The sequence below is a fragment of the Saimiri boliviensis genome, chromosome 16 (genome assembly GCF_048565385.1).
Source record: "Saimiri boliviensis isolate mSaiBol1 chromosome 16, mSaiBol1.pri, whole genome shotgun sequence".
Taxonomy (NCBI): domain Eukaryota; kingdom Metazoa; phylum Chordata; class Mammalia; order Primates; family Cebidae; genus Saimiri; species Saimiri boliviensis.
The window spans coordinates 84,616,736-84,632,021 of NC_133464.1; the positions used below are offsets into that span (position 1 = coordinate 84,616,736).

Below are 15,286 nucleotides of genomic sequence, written 5' to 3' on the forward strand. Positions count from 1 at the left end.
AACAGGTACTCACTGATAGCAAGGTAACAGAACAAGTATTCTGTTTAAGGTTTTAAATAGATTTTTAAAGATCAGCGCCAGTATCTTAGTTCCACATAATCCTGTATTTTCATGTACAAACCCTTATTTGACAATTACCACTTTATGAAATAGAACAGAATGTCTTTATTCATGTTGTCTTGCCAACTAAAATATTTAGTTATTATTTTTAAACTATAATGAAATGAAGTTACTCATTTTACGTTTGATGTTCTTTTAAAATTCCCTGACTCATAAGTATAATTTACACAGTACAGTGACTTATTAAGCAGTTTGCTCACATTCATATTCTTTTGTTTTATCAAGCCACTGCCAAAAAATATGGTGTCTCGTCTTTGTGAATCTAAAAAGGTTTGTGCTGCAGCTGATATGCAACTTCAGGTATGTACGTACCTTTGTTCTGAAGTTTTCCAGAGTCATTATCCCAAATAAATATATAACTTTAAATTCTTGCCAGTGATACCTATTTATTATAATAATTATGCTTCTAAAGCATCTTTCATCTGAGTTCAAAGAACTTGACCAAAATTGACTCATACATCCTCACACTGCCCTTATGAAGTAGGCGTTAAATAAGATTATTTTCCGGCTGGGCGCAGTGGCTCACTCCTGTAATCCCAACACTTTGGGAGGTAAAGGTGGACAGATCCACGAAGTCAGGAATTCGAGACCAGCCTGACCAACATGGTGAAACCCCATCTCTACTAAAAATACAAAAATTAGCTAGGTGTGCTAATGAGCGCCTGTAATCTCAGCTACTCAGGAGGCTGAGGCAGGAGAATTGCTTGAACCCTGGGAAGCAGATGTTGCAGTGAGCCGAGATTGCGTCACTGCACTCCAGCCTGGGCGACAGAGTGAGACTCCATCTCAAAAAAAAAAAAAGATGATTTCCCATTTTCAGTTGGGGAAAAATCAAAGCTTAGAAAAATTACATGACTTCTAGTTACACATTTCACCAACTAAATTAAGGCTCATACTTAATTATATATATATTCTTTTAAAATTTTTGGTTTTAGGTTTGAAGTTTAGATAGTAATTACTGTTAGTTTTAGATAATATTCAAAACCAACTTCCCAGGTTTCCAGATGAAGAGGAGAAAACTTTCATGAACCATCTGGATGCCAGGTCTGCATGACACCAGATGCATAGATGTTTGTAATGACTGAGATTGTTTACGGAATTCTCACTCCTCCTCAGATCTTGAGAGTTATATAAACGCCCTAAACACCCGTCTTTCATCTTAGGCAGTATTCACTTTATGATGATTCAGTTATCTGTTTGAGAAAGTAACCACTATTTAATTGCTTTTTCCTTTTGTAAAATTCAGTCCCTAGGAAGCAATGAATGTGCTCTGTTTTTCTGTACCTTGAAACATGAAATACATGTTTCCATGTAGGAAATCTGTTATATAGACAAAACCATGAATTTACATTTGCTTTACATTACTCAGTGTCTATTCTATCAATATAAATTTTAAAAGATTTCTGAATTATGTTTAAAAATTAACATTACTTGGCAAAAGTCTTTTGATTTGCTGGCATCTTAGTAAAAGGCATGCCTTTTAAAAGTCTGTTTTGTGGCTTTCTTCTTGAAAAGTTCTTCTAATAATTTGCTTTTAAAATGGAAAACCAACCTTTCCTTCCCCTGCCCTCCAAAAACAATAGCCCCTTAGAGACAGAGAGAGACAAAGGCCTGCTAGATGGGCTGCCCGGGTCCAGCTTTTATATTACACTTGGACAGTGAAGACAAGGGGGGAAGGAAGTGAATCGTCCGCTTTCTATGGGGACATAAACAGTGTTTTAAAAACTGTACATATTTTTAAATTATTGTTTTAAAAATAGGCTCTTAATATTTTTCTATGGCTTAATAAGCTTCTTGGTCCCAGGAATGCATGGCCTCCTTGGGTGGGCAGATAGGCTTATCACTTTGAAATTGTTTAGTATATCAGCAAATAAGCATAAAAAGAATGCACATTTAATTTAGTTTGCTCTCTTTTCATGTTTAATTTATTTTTCTCTGTTTTTGTAATTCAAAAAAGTTACCCCATGTTTGTATCATTTGTAAAAGGCATAAATGAAGAAATGAAACTCTTCAATTCTGATTTATTTATAACATCTCAGTTGAGGTTAGAATGTAAGAGTTTCAGTTCCTGATAATTTGCTCTGTTAGAATATAGGTAAGACATTGAGTAATTTTGGCTTCTCTGATTATCTTTATGCATTGTTTTTCATTATAAAATGTAGAATTGAAAGAGCTATATTTAGCTGTATGTTTAGATTACCAGTTAGAAGAAAGCAATGTTTATATTTAGGAAATGTCTGTATTTTTCTAGGAAGGTTTAAACCTAACTCTGTAATTTAGAACCATAATTCTATATCTAAATGCAGCCAGAAGCTAGAGGTCATTTAAATTTTTTCTTTTATTCAAACTAATCCTCACTTCTTTCAAGTCAACAGCTGCACATTCTCTACAAATCCCGTTTCTGAATCACAACGATACATATCAGAAGCATAATTGCATGTCAGAATTTGTCCTATAAAGCATTTTGTACTTACCTCCACGAAGTCAAATGTTCAAGTCAGTGTTCAGAAACAATATTTGAGTCAAACGCTGCAGTGAAAAAGTATCTTATGTTTATTTTAGATTTCTATGCAAAATTTAGTTTTCAGTACTTTGTAAAGAGCAGATTTCATGTCCAAACTTTTCTTTAGTGCTTTCTTCTCCTACTGTGTTTCAGTAGCCTATATCCTGTACTCAGAGGAGAGTGCTGCTTTTCCCCTGGTCACCTAGTTGAGCCAAAATTGTCCTATACAGCAGCTGCTTCCTTGGTACTTCCTGACACCAGGTGTGGGGTTCTGGTTCCAGCCTCTCCAGCAGCTGCATCAGAATTCTTGGATACATCTGTACTCATCAGATGCTGCATTGCTATTTCTTTCTCTACCCCCACCATACCTATTTTTCTTTCACCTTTCATCACAAAACTAGGATTCTGACCATTTCATGTCTCTCATTTAAGATATATCAGGATTCCAAGAGGAAATCAAACAGGAGGGTCCAAAGTTGTAACTGTTTTTGTATATTTCCATGTACATATATTTTGGCAAAATTCCATTTTTGTGGTCACATACTTAATTTACCACATTGTACTTAAAGAGTATCTTATGGATGTGGTTCAAAATTCTTTAAAATTCTTATTTATGAGAGGTTCTGAGAGCATTCCTTTTCATCTTTAGCATGGCCTTAAATGTGGTATGAAATACATCTTAAACCATCTAAGTTTATTTTTGTGACTGTTTGCAACTGTGATTTGTTAACTGTCACCCCAGGGCACCTGCAGCATCTTTGGTCCACCAGATCTTGATGTGAGGGTGAACCACCAACATTAAGTAGATGTTTTTATCTGTCTAGGTCTTTTATGCCACTCTGGATCAAATCTACCATGGGAAGCATCCCCTGAGGAATTCAACCACAGACATTCTCAAGGAAACACAGGAGAGATTCTATGGCTTACCATACGTTCCAAATACTGTGAGTCCAGCATTTACCTTCTGTTGTGTGTATTGAGTGGTTCTACTAGTACTTCTGTAGGTTGTGATTGCCTTCCCCTTGGGAGGACTTGAAATCCCTACACGTATGTTGAGGCTTCATAGGGCACACGTGCTGGAAATTGCCTGGCTTGTTTAATATCTCCAACCACCCATTTATATGATCTTCAGTGTTTTTCCTCCTTTCTGTAAATGTGGGGGTTAAAAAGGCCATTGGAGTTGATCTATATTCTTCTCTTTAGTTGTTTTTCTGTAATTTGAAAAATGGTGACATAAGATGAATGTAATTACCAATCCAGAATCATTTTCATTGGAAAGAGAATTAACATGTATTGAGTATCTTATATTGTACCAGGAATTATGATAGATGCTTTACATTTCTTTTCTTGTTGAATACCTATCAGGAGAGAGAGGAGGAGTGATGTTACCATTCATTGGATTCTAGGCACCAGATCTACTTTCTTTGGGAAAAGATCTCTAATTTAGCTCTCAAAATAAACCTTATAAATTAGATAATATCCTTGTATTTGGGGCTCATTTGGAGGCGCATACACATTATATGTCCTGTCTGAGATTATCTAGGTAGTTAAATTAGTGTATCGGGGTTCCAAACAGGCTTTTTTCATCACTCAAAGGCTCCTGTAAGGAGCAGTTGGTCACCCTGACTCCTGGTACAATTAACAATGTGACTCCTGGTGCAGTTAGCAATGGTGACTGACTTAACGTTACTCAGGCCTCTGTCAGTTGCAAGTGATAGAAACGCAGTTCACATGGACTTAACCAGAAAAAGGAATGTGTTGGGTCTTATAACTGTAAGGTGCAGGGGTATAGGAGTGTTTCAGGTGAGTTGGATTTAGGTCTCCCGCAGTATTGTGAGAAATTTTTCTTTCTCTTTCCTCTCCTCAACTCTGTGTTTTTCTGGGTTCCTTTCATTCTCAGGCAGTCTCCCCAGACTGGATGGTTTGATAACTACTGGTAGGTTCAGGTTTATGTCCTTCTAGCCTCGTTGGTCTAATAGAAAGAGAGCTAATTTGAAAGTGTTTTGTGAACTATAAAAAGCAGAATAAATGTCAAGTGATTTTATTTGCTATGTGATTGGATAGCAGAACATGTTGTGTCAAGAGGTTAAGTTAATTAATAAACTACAGCTGTCACTAAATCTTCAGGTCCTAATGCTCCAATATGCATGGGGAAAGATCATGTTTACCAGACAAGTGAAGCAACAGGATATTTTATCTTTATAATACCTTTTGTCATTAGTTTTCAATTGTCTCAGAAGCTTAATCATCTGCTACAAGTATATAATGCTGGTCATACTACCTACCTGTTTTTGATCTTACATGTAATTTACTGTTCTAATACTTTGTACTGCTGAGCTCTAGATTATCTGTGCTAGTGAAAATTTATAGTGATAAGAATAATCTGTTTCTTCATGGAATAAATAATAAAAACAATTGCCAAGATTTTACTAGCATTTTCCAGTTCACAGAGCATTTCCTGATTGACCTGCTTTGGGGCTTGTCTGTTTCTGTTCTTATCTTATATTCTTCTTTGTGGATATGAGTTAAGTTTCACGACTAGTAAGTAGTAAAGTTATAGGAAGACTAACGTCAGTAGAACTGGGATGCTTGCCAAAGCTGCAAAACTTCAGCTTGACTGAGTTGCTTGCCCTCTGTTCTTTTTTTAATCTTAAGTCTTATAATAATGTAACTATGCATCTTTTAAAAAGAAAACTCAACTTTTTTTACCATCCAGATTTCTTCTCTGTAATCATTGAATATGCAAAGATGAAGTAATAGTGGCAACCAAACTCTGAATCAGCAATCCACAAATCACTATTAATTTGAAAGGAAGGGTGATGCTAGGTCCATGTGCCTTGTCCTAATTCCTTTTGAGAAAATAAAAAGATGTATCTCTTTACTGGGATTAGCTCTACAATTCATCTTCAGTAGCCATCGCTCTTGATGTAAATTGTTTTAAAAGGCCTTTAAAAGAAGCATAGCTATGTTTAGAGAAAAAAAGACATTATTTTAAGGCTTGCCTTTAAAAAAAAAAAAAGTCCGAGAGTTTATTTAGATTTGCACAGATGTCTTACTCTTCCTACTTAGAAACTTCTGCATTTCCTCATTTGTTTCTCAATTCATTCTTCAAGCCTATAACCTTCCCGACAGCACGTTGGTGAACTTGACCACTCAGGATTCAAATAAAACTGTAGGAATTGAGACAGTGTAACATTGGTACGGGGATGCACAGATAGCAGTGGAACAGGAACAAGAGCCCAAAAGCAGACTCAGCAGATTCACAGACTTTTGAATATAGGTTGAGTGACACTGTAGGTCAGTGGATGAAGAAGGAACAGTTTTTTAAAGTGGTGTTTTAGTGATTGATCATCTATAAGGAAAAAAAATGCCGCTCTATATCACACTGCACACAAAAAATATAGTTAAGGACCCAAATGTAAAGTAAAGCTTTACATTTTTAGACCATAATACAAAAGAATATCTTTATGAGTGTGTGTGTGTGTGTGTGTGTGTGTGTGTGTATGTCTTTTTTTGTTTTGTTTTTTGAGAGAGTCTTGCTCTGTCACCCAAGCTGGAGGACAGTGGTATGTTATTGGCTCACTACAATCTCTGCCTCCTGGGATCAAGCAATTCTCCTGCCTCACCCTCCCAAGTAGCTGGGATTACAGGCGTGAGCCACCGTGCCCTGCTAATTTTTGTATTTTTAGTAGAGACGGAGTTTTACCGTGTTGGCCATGCTGATCTCAAACTCTTGACCTCAGTTGATCCTCCTGCCTCGGTCTCCCAAAGTGCTAGGATTACAGGTGTGAGCCGCTGTACCCAACCATGATAGTGTTTTTTTTTTGTTTTTTGTTTGTTTTTCTTTTTCTTCATCTTTCAACTTGAGATAATGGTTTTTTTATACCCACTCTGAATATCTTATATTTTGTACAGATAGTCCTCAAGTTGCAGTCAGGTCCCAATAAATCCATTGTAAGTTGAAACTGTCATAAGTCAAAAATACATTTAATACCCCTATGCTGCTGAACATCATAGCTTAGCCTAGCCTACCTTGTGCTCAGAACACTTGTATTAGCCTACAGTTGGGCAGACTCATCTAACACAAAGCCTATTTTATAATAAAGTGTTGAACGTCTCATGTAATTTATTGAATACTGTACTGAAAGCAAAAACCAAAATGGTTATCTGGCACTCAAAGTGCAGTTTCTACTGAAAGCATATTGCTTTCACACCATCATGAAGTTGAAAAATCTTAAAAAAATCTTAAGTAAGTTGGGGATTTTCTATATACAATAGAAAAGCCATTAAATGTAAAGCAAAAGGCTGACAAATTCAATGACATTGAAACTGAAATACTACATAGCATAAAACTTTTTTTTTTTCCCTTGAGAAGGAGTCTTGCTCTGTTGCCCAGGCTGGAGTGAGCACAGTCTCAGCTCACTGCAGCCTTTGCCTCCTGTGTTCAAGCAGTTGTCTCACCTCAGCCTCTTGAGTAGCTGGGATTACAGGTGTCACCATGCCCGGCTAATTTTTGTATTTTTAGTAGAGATGGGGTTTCAGCATGTTGGCCAGGCTGGTCTTGAACTCCTGACCTCAAGTGATCTGCCCTCCTAGGCCTCCCAAAGTACTAGGATTACATGTGTGAGCCACTGTGCCTGGCCATTGGAAAAGGATATATTTTTAAATTACTTTGAATGAGCAGAAGACATGGATTTGTAAAAAATGACATAAAATAACTTAAATATTAATCAGGGAATGCACACTAAAACCACCTTACAATACTCCCAAAACATTCACTGGTTTAGCAAAAAATAAAACAATTGACATTACCAGATGTTGGCAAGGATGTGGGGTCACAGGAACTCTTACACACTGCAGGTAGAAGTGCAAGTCGATACAACCACTTTGCAAAACAGATCTGTGAAATCTGAATATGGACCACCCTGTGACCCAGCAATTCAATTCTCAATATAATCTAGAAAAAAATGTTGTACTTTCTCTACCAGGTATACTTTTCTGTACCAGGCGTGAAAAATAGGAGGGTTTATAACAGCACTGTTTGTAAGTAGTTTTAACCAAAAAAAAAATATGAGGGGGAGGATTCTGGGAAGAACCCAAGTGATTGTCATCAGAGAAATGGATAAACAATTTGTGCATACAACTGGAATACTGTTCAGCTGTGGAAATTGAGGGCCACAGATGATGAGCCTCACAAGCATAAAGTGAAATAAATGAATACCACATGAAGCAAACAAACTAGTACATTTATATGACGTTCAAAGTGATGCAAAACTAAGCAGTACATTGTCAGATAAATACATGTGTGGTAAGACCATAAAGAAAAGCGAGGGAATTATAAGCACAGAATTCACAGGAATGGGTTCACAGGAGTCTTAGAAATATTTTCTTCAACTGGTGGGTACATGGTTGATGACTTTGTCATTCTTTCGACTAATAGTAGACATATAGTCTTGGCAGATGGAAAACACTTGCCAGGATTAAAAGGTGATTTGGGCTACCAGGTGTGGGGTATGCTGAGAATGGATCTTGGCAAAGCTGCTGGTGGCTCGAACTAGAATAGTGACTGTGGGGAGTGGAAGGTTGAAATGGACCTGAGAACGGTGCAGAAGGCAGAATCCGTGCGGCTGGGGTGACTGGATATAGGGGTTGGGGTGATGAGCAAGATCCATGGGGTTGAAACGCGTGCAAGGCTTTCAACTTCCGTATCGGATAGCAGATGACTTTGCAGTGCCTTCCCATGCAGGCCAAAGAGTGACAGTGTGAACTTGTCTCCAGAAATTGTTTCTCTGAAATGAATGCTTTTATTCCCCCAAATAAACAACGAGAAAAGGAAAATATAAGCAACAAAGAGTGTTTATAATGCTTACAGAGTTGATACAAAAGTAGGTACATAATCGGGTCAAAACTTTTGGACAGTGATTTTGCATTTAGTACCTCTTTAAGTGCATTAATGACTCATCTTGGGAATAAACTGTTGCATTAGTTATCTTTCTTTGAGCAATACGTTTAAACAGCGTGAGTTGGCTTCTCTACTGCATAACTGCTTGGGGTCTGTGATATGCTAACGAACATTATGAGTCTCTACTGCTCTCCCCTCGAATCTATTAACCCTGGAAGTCTTCATGGATAATTTCTAGGCACTAGCTTTATGTAGGTCATACTTCGGAAAACTGCATTTACATGACTATTTAACAGGGGCAGCTCCGTAGATATGCCATATTAAATAACGATGCTTTCTTTACAAGTCCGTAAGTAGCCTTCTAGTGTCAGCATTTTATTTTGTGCATGCTGAGTCACTGTATAAAATATAAGCCAATTCGTACCTACTTGCTATTCTATCTAACAGTAGTTTGATGCTGGAAATTCAAAAGTTTCTACTCATTTGTGAATAGAAGGCAATAGTGCAACGGATACCAACAGGCTTGCCTTCTACTCTTACCACTTCTCTTCCATTTAGAGAACAGTGTTGTGTTGTTGTGTTTTTTTTATATTCATGACTGCCTCTTCTCAGAATAGTTTTTCCAAGGTGATTGTATATCTCTCCTATTTTTAATTCAGAAAATAGAAAATTTGTTATTTTTATTTTTATAGCATTCTAGGTTTGTAATTTCAGAGTTCCACCCTTCTCTCTGACACAGTTGATAAATAGTTGTGTCCAGGAAGCTCTGGGATGAAACTTCTAGCCTTTGATCCTCTGACGCTGTCCTAATGTGTATTTTTCAAGTACAAAACATGAACAGCTGACTCTAGGTTTTGAAGATCTGTTAATGAGGCAGTTGTATTTTAGTGTTTTGACCTAATTTTGTAGGCTTGTGGGTTTGGGTGGTGAAGCTGTGTATCCAGCACAGCTGTTCTGAGTGAGTGTTCTCTGAATAAATCTTACCACCAGTGAGATTCCTTTTGCCCTTTAGCGACCTCAAATTGAAAACAGAATAAGAAAGTTATGAGCACTGTAAGTATTTACATGAAAATATAATAACATGTCTAAGAAAAGTGTCTTTCTTCACAACTCACAGTTTAAAATTCACCATCTTGATGGCATAAAGTTGTTTAAAGCTAAAATGAAAAAGTTATTATAGGAAAGCAGTTACTGGGACTGAAGGATATGTTGATATTTGGTCCTTGTTAGAGCAAACACCAACGACGAATATGAAAAGAAAATATGTTTCTTGGGAATAGGATTGATTCTACATTTAGGGTTTTATTTTCACATCCAGCAACAAACTGGCATATTGTAGTGGCACAGTGTTAGCATTAGTTAAAAATTATTCCAGTTTGGCCAGGCACAGTGGCTCACGCGTGTAATCCTAGCACTTTGGGAGGCTAAGGTGGGCGGATTGCCTGAGCTTAGGAGTTCGAAACCAGCCTGGGCAACATGGTGAAACGCTGTCTCTTCTAAAATACAAAACAAAATTAGCTGGGCATGGTGTTACGTGCCTGTAGTTCCAGCTACTCGGGAGGCTGAGACAGGAGAATCACTTGAACCTGGGAGGTGGCAGTTCCAGTGAGTCAGAATCACACTACTGCCCTCCAGCCTGTGCGACAGAGCAAGACTCTCTCAAAAGAAAAATTATTCTAATTTACCCTAGAGAAGGGATGAGGGATGTATTAGATATATTAATTCATTCTCGCATTACTACAAAGAAATACCTGAGACTGTGTAACACATAAATTAAAAAGAGAGAGGTTTAATTGGCTCATGGTTTTGCAGGCTGTGTAGGAAGCATAGCACTGGCATCCGCTCAGCTTCTGGGAAGGCCTCAGGAAATTTACAATCATGGCAGAAGGAAAAGGGGAGTGAGGTGTGTCACCTGGTGGGAGCAGGAGCGAGAAAGAGTGGGGAGTAGGTGCCACATACTTTTAAACAACCAGATCGTACAAGAACTCACTGGTGTATCAACAGCACCAACAAGGATGGTGTTAAACCATGAGAATCCGCCCTAGTGATCCATCCCTTCCTACCAGGCCCCACCTCCAACATTGTAGATTACAATTTGACGTGAGATTGGGCAGAGACACCCATCTAGACTGTATCAGGGAATGTATATAATCTATACACATGGGTTACCTAGCCATCTTTTTGAGTAGGTGTGTGTTGCAGGCTTATTGGGGACATAAGCATACATGCTGCAGTATGCTCAAGGTGTGTCAGTTGAGAAAGGCTGCTGCCACTGGAGACTGGTTTCTATACATACTCATTTCTATTAAGTCTAACTATGTAGAAGTGATATATATTTCATATTAAGTATAATTCTCTATCTGTAGCAAACTGTGTTATTAGAAAAAAGAACTGCTGAAAATCGTGTTAAATTTAATCAGACACACCAAAGAGCAAACACACTTTGTTTGTATTTAGCATAAAGAAAACTATTTCAAATCTCACTTAAAATAGTTATACAATAATTTGCTTTTTGTATTTATATTGCAATGGCTAATATTTAAAATTTTTAATAATTGCTGTAATATTTATTTATGTTATATTTTTATTAAGTACCTACTGTGTGCTGCCGCATGGTCTAAGCCAGGCATCCCCAAACTACGACCTGCGGGCTGCATGAGGCTCCCTGAGGCCATTTATCCGCCCCCCCCCCCCCCCCCCCCCCCCCGCCGCACTTCAGGAAGAGGCACCTCTTTCATTGGTGGTCAGTGAGAGGAGCACAGTATGTGGCGGCCCTCCAGCGGTCTGAGGGACAGTGAACCGGCCCCCTGTGTAAAAAGTTTGGGGACGCCTGGTCTAAGCAATAGATACAACAGTGAATAAAGTAGACCAGAATCCTGGCTCTCATGGAGCCTGTATCCAAAATGGCTTTTGAGATGTGTATTTGCTAGCTAATTGTTAATTACGTCTGGCTGTCCTGTCAGACATCTCATTATTAAGCAAAATATTTATCAAGCCTATCAAATGGCATTGAGTTGTGAGCAGAGGAACTGAGCATACAAGATGAGAAGATTGAGGCATTCTGATGCATACACAACTAACACTGAGGCTATATTGGGAATCCTCATTTTTTTATTTATTTATTTTATTTTATTTTATTTTTTTGAGACGGAGTTTCACTCTTGTTACCCAGGCTGGAGTGCAATGGCACGATCTCGGCTCACCGCAACCTCCACCTCCTGGGTTCAGGCAATTCTCCTGCCTCAGCCTCCTGAGTAGCTGGGATTACAGGCATGCGCCACCACGCCCAGCTAATTTTTTGTATTTTTAGTAGAGACGGGGTTTCACTGTGTTGACTGGGATGGTCTGGATCTCTTGACCTTGTGATCCAACCGCCTCGGCCTCCCAAAGTGCTGGGATTACAGGCTTGAGCAACCGCGCCCGGCCGGGAATCCTCATTTTTAATTTCCAGAGGGAGGCTCCTTCCCTGAAACATTCATGAGAAAAAGGTGCCTTTAATGTTTTAGAAGGGCTCTTGCATTGCTCCTCACCCTCGATGATGTGGCGACCTACACCTATTTGTTTTGCATCAGCAAATGTTCCTGGAGGCTAAAGAAACAAGATAACCTGGCAGAACAGAGAAGTGCTCTAGCGTTTCACGCAGCCTTCAGACTGACCTGGGTGTTTGATGCTTGCTAGTTTGGGAGGTGTTGATAAAAGAGGAGTGGGAATGACACCCGCTGTTTTAATAAAATGGGCCATCTGTGGGGATGGGAATGACGTTCAGAAATGTGGAGCACAGAAAGAGTGGTAGCTGCTTTGCAGTGAGTGATGCACAGATGATGAGTTTCGCTTGATGTGACCGTGGAACATCCAAGTGGATGCACAGTTGATGAGTTTCGCTTGATGCGACCGTGGAACATCCAAGTGGATGGACAGATGATGAGTTTCGCGTGATGCGACCGTGGAACATCCAAGTGGATGCGCGGATGATGAGTTTCGCGTGATGCGACCGTGGAACATCCAAGTGGATGCGCAGTTGATGAGTTTTGCTTGGTGCGACCGTGGAATATCCAAGTGGAGGTGAACAGTGTTGTGCCAGTGGGTCTGCAGCCCAGGAGATGGAGCAAGGCGGGAGCTCTGCAGATTTGGGAGTCATTAGTCTGGTGAGGGTGCTCACTGTGGAAATGGGCAGCAGGGAGAGTTCACGGTGTAGTATGAGAGGAAATCGAGGAGATTACCTAGAGGAGTGTCTGTCAAAGGGCACAGGCTGGGTCAGCCAGTGTGACTGGCATGATTTTCTCATTGGAACAGCCTTTTCTCAAGGATCAGCAAAATCTAAAACTTAAAACATCATTTTCTTGTCAGTTTCTACTACTACAATCACAACAGTATAATACTCTGCTCTTTTCTGTTATTTTAGGTTTGCATTGGCTGAATGGTGGCTTGAAACATCACTTATAGGACATTTGTTTTTGGATGTGTTTTCTGAGTTCCCAAGTAGCAGACCAATGAATGAATGCTTAGCAGACAACTTATACGTAATTTGAGGGCTTCCCATGTTAAAATTGCTTGGTTTCTAGAGCAGATCCCTAAGCTGACACTACTGTTGCCATGATTATGTGTGCACAGGAAAGTACCCACTGTATCAGCTGGGAGATGGATGGAGTGCAGCTAGGGGTGAGCCTGGTTATTTACATAGTGTGCTTATCCAAATTAACTTCCAAGCAGGCCTCTTAACCATGTGGGAAGATGATAATAGGGAGATGAAATCAGTATAATGGAAGAGAGGAGAGAGATTTTGAGAGTACTGTTATATTTACTGTATGGAGTTTTGGTTTTTTCTTCTATGTGTTAACACCTTTTTTTATGTATATACTTAAGTTCTGGGGTACATGTGCAGAATATGCAGGTTTGTTACATACACGTGCCATAGTGGTTTGCTGCACCCATCCACCCATCATCTACATTAGATACTTCTCCTAATGCTACCCCTCCCCAAGTCCCCCACCCCCTAAATAGGCCCCAGTGTGTGATGTTCCCCTCCCTGTGTCCATGTGTTCTCGTTGTTGAACTCCCACTTATGAGTGAGAAAATGCATTGTTTGGTTTTTGGTTCTTGTGTTAGTTTGCTGAGAATGATGGTTTTTCCAGCTTCAGTCCCTACAAAGGACATGAACTCATCCTTTTTATGGCTGCATAGTATTCCATGGTGTATATATGCTACATTTTCTTTATCTAGTCCATCATTGATGGGCATTTGGGTTGGTTCACTTTGTTATTGTGAACGGTGCTGCAGTAAACATACGTGTGCATGTGTCTTTATAGTAGAATGATTTATAATCCTTTGGGTGTATACCCAGTAATAGCATTGCTGGGTCAAATGGTATTTCTAGTTTTAGATCCTTGAGGAATCAACACATTGTCTTCCACAATGGTTGAACTAATTTACACTCCCACCAACAGTGTAAAAGCGTTTCTATTTCGCCACATCCTCTCCAGCATCCATTGTTTCCTGACTTTTTAATGATTGGCATTCTAACTGGTGTGAAATGGTATCTCATTGTGGTTTTGATATGCATTTCTCTAATGGCCAGTAATGATGAGCTTTTTTTTCATGTTTGTTGGCTGCATAAGTGTCTTCTTTTGAGAAGTATCTATTCATATCTTTCGTCCACTTTTTGATGCAGTTGTTTGTTGTTTTTTTTCTTGTAAATTTGTTTAAGTTCTTTGTAGATTCTGGACATTAGCTCTTTGTCGGATGGATAGATTGCAAAAATTTTCTCCCATTCTGTAGGTTGCCTGTTCACACTGATGAGAGTTTCTTTTGCTGTGCAGAAGCTCTTTAGTTTAATTAGATCCCATTTGTCAATTTTGGCTTTTGTTGCCATTGCTTTTGGTGATTTAGTCATGAAGTCTTCGCCTATGCCTATGTTCTGCATGCTATGATGTAGGTTTTCTTCTAGGGTTTTTACAATTTTAGGTCTTATGTTTAAGTCTTTAATCCATTTTGAGTTAATATTTGTATAAGGTGTAAGGAAGGGATCCAGTTTTGTCTTTCTTCATATGGCTAGCTAGTTTTCCCAACACCATTTATTAGATAGGGAACCCTTTCCCCATTGCTTCTCTCAGGTTTGTCAAAGATCAGATGGTTGTAGATGTTATTTCTGAGGCCTCTGTTCTGTTCCATTGGTCTATATATCTGTTTTTATACCAGTACCATGCTCTTTTTGTTACTGTAGCTTTATAGTATAGTTTGAAGTCAGGTAGTATTTAATAGTCTCAAAAAAAAAAAAAAGAGAGAAAAACCTGCCATGAGAAAATAACATTGCTATACACAATTTTGGTGTTAATGCTTTGATTTATTATTACTCCTAGAGTTTCTTTTCTGTCACCCAGGCTGGAGTGCAGTGGCACAATCCCAGCTCACTGCAACCTCTGCCTCTTTAGTTCAAGCAATTCTCATGCCTCAGCCTCCTGAGTAGCTGGGATTACAGGCACGTGCCACCACCCTGCTAATTTTTGTATTTTTGGTAGAGACGGGGTTTCACCGTATTGGCCAGGCTGGTCTTGAGCTCCTTGCCTCAAGCGATCCACTCGCCTTGGCCTCCCAAAGTGCTGAGATTACAAGCGTGACCCCTGTGCCCAGCCGATAGTCGGTTTATAAGAGCTTCTTTGTTTGACATATGGAGCACCTATGTATATATACACACACATATATAATAGATGAAAATAAGTGATATTTGAATACTCAGTCATATTAAAAATTGTGTGTGTATATAT

At 39.0% G+C, this 15,286-nt stretch overlaps 1 protein-coding gene across 2 annotated transcripts in view; it reads left to right on the forward strand.

The window, feature by feature from the left end:
• The window catches only part of MIPEP (mitochondrial intermediate peptidase), a 158,378-nt gene that overhangs the window by 86,662 nt on the left and 56,430 nt on the right, over positions 1-15,286 (forward strand). The window contains exons 15-16 of one of the 2 annotated variants that reach the window (XM_003919753.2): positions 346-420; positions 3,448-3,567. In XM_003919753.2, coding sequence (XP_003919802.1) covers positions 346-420; positions 3,448-3,567 — 195 coding nt within the window. The remainder of the gene's footprint in view (positions 1-345; positions 421-3,447; positions 3,568-15,286) is intronic. The other variant, XM_010335180.2, reaches the window with a different exon arrangement.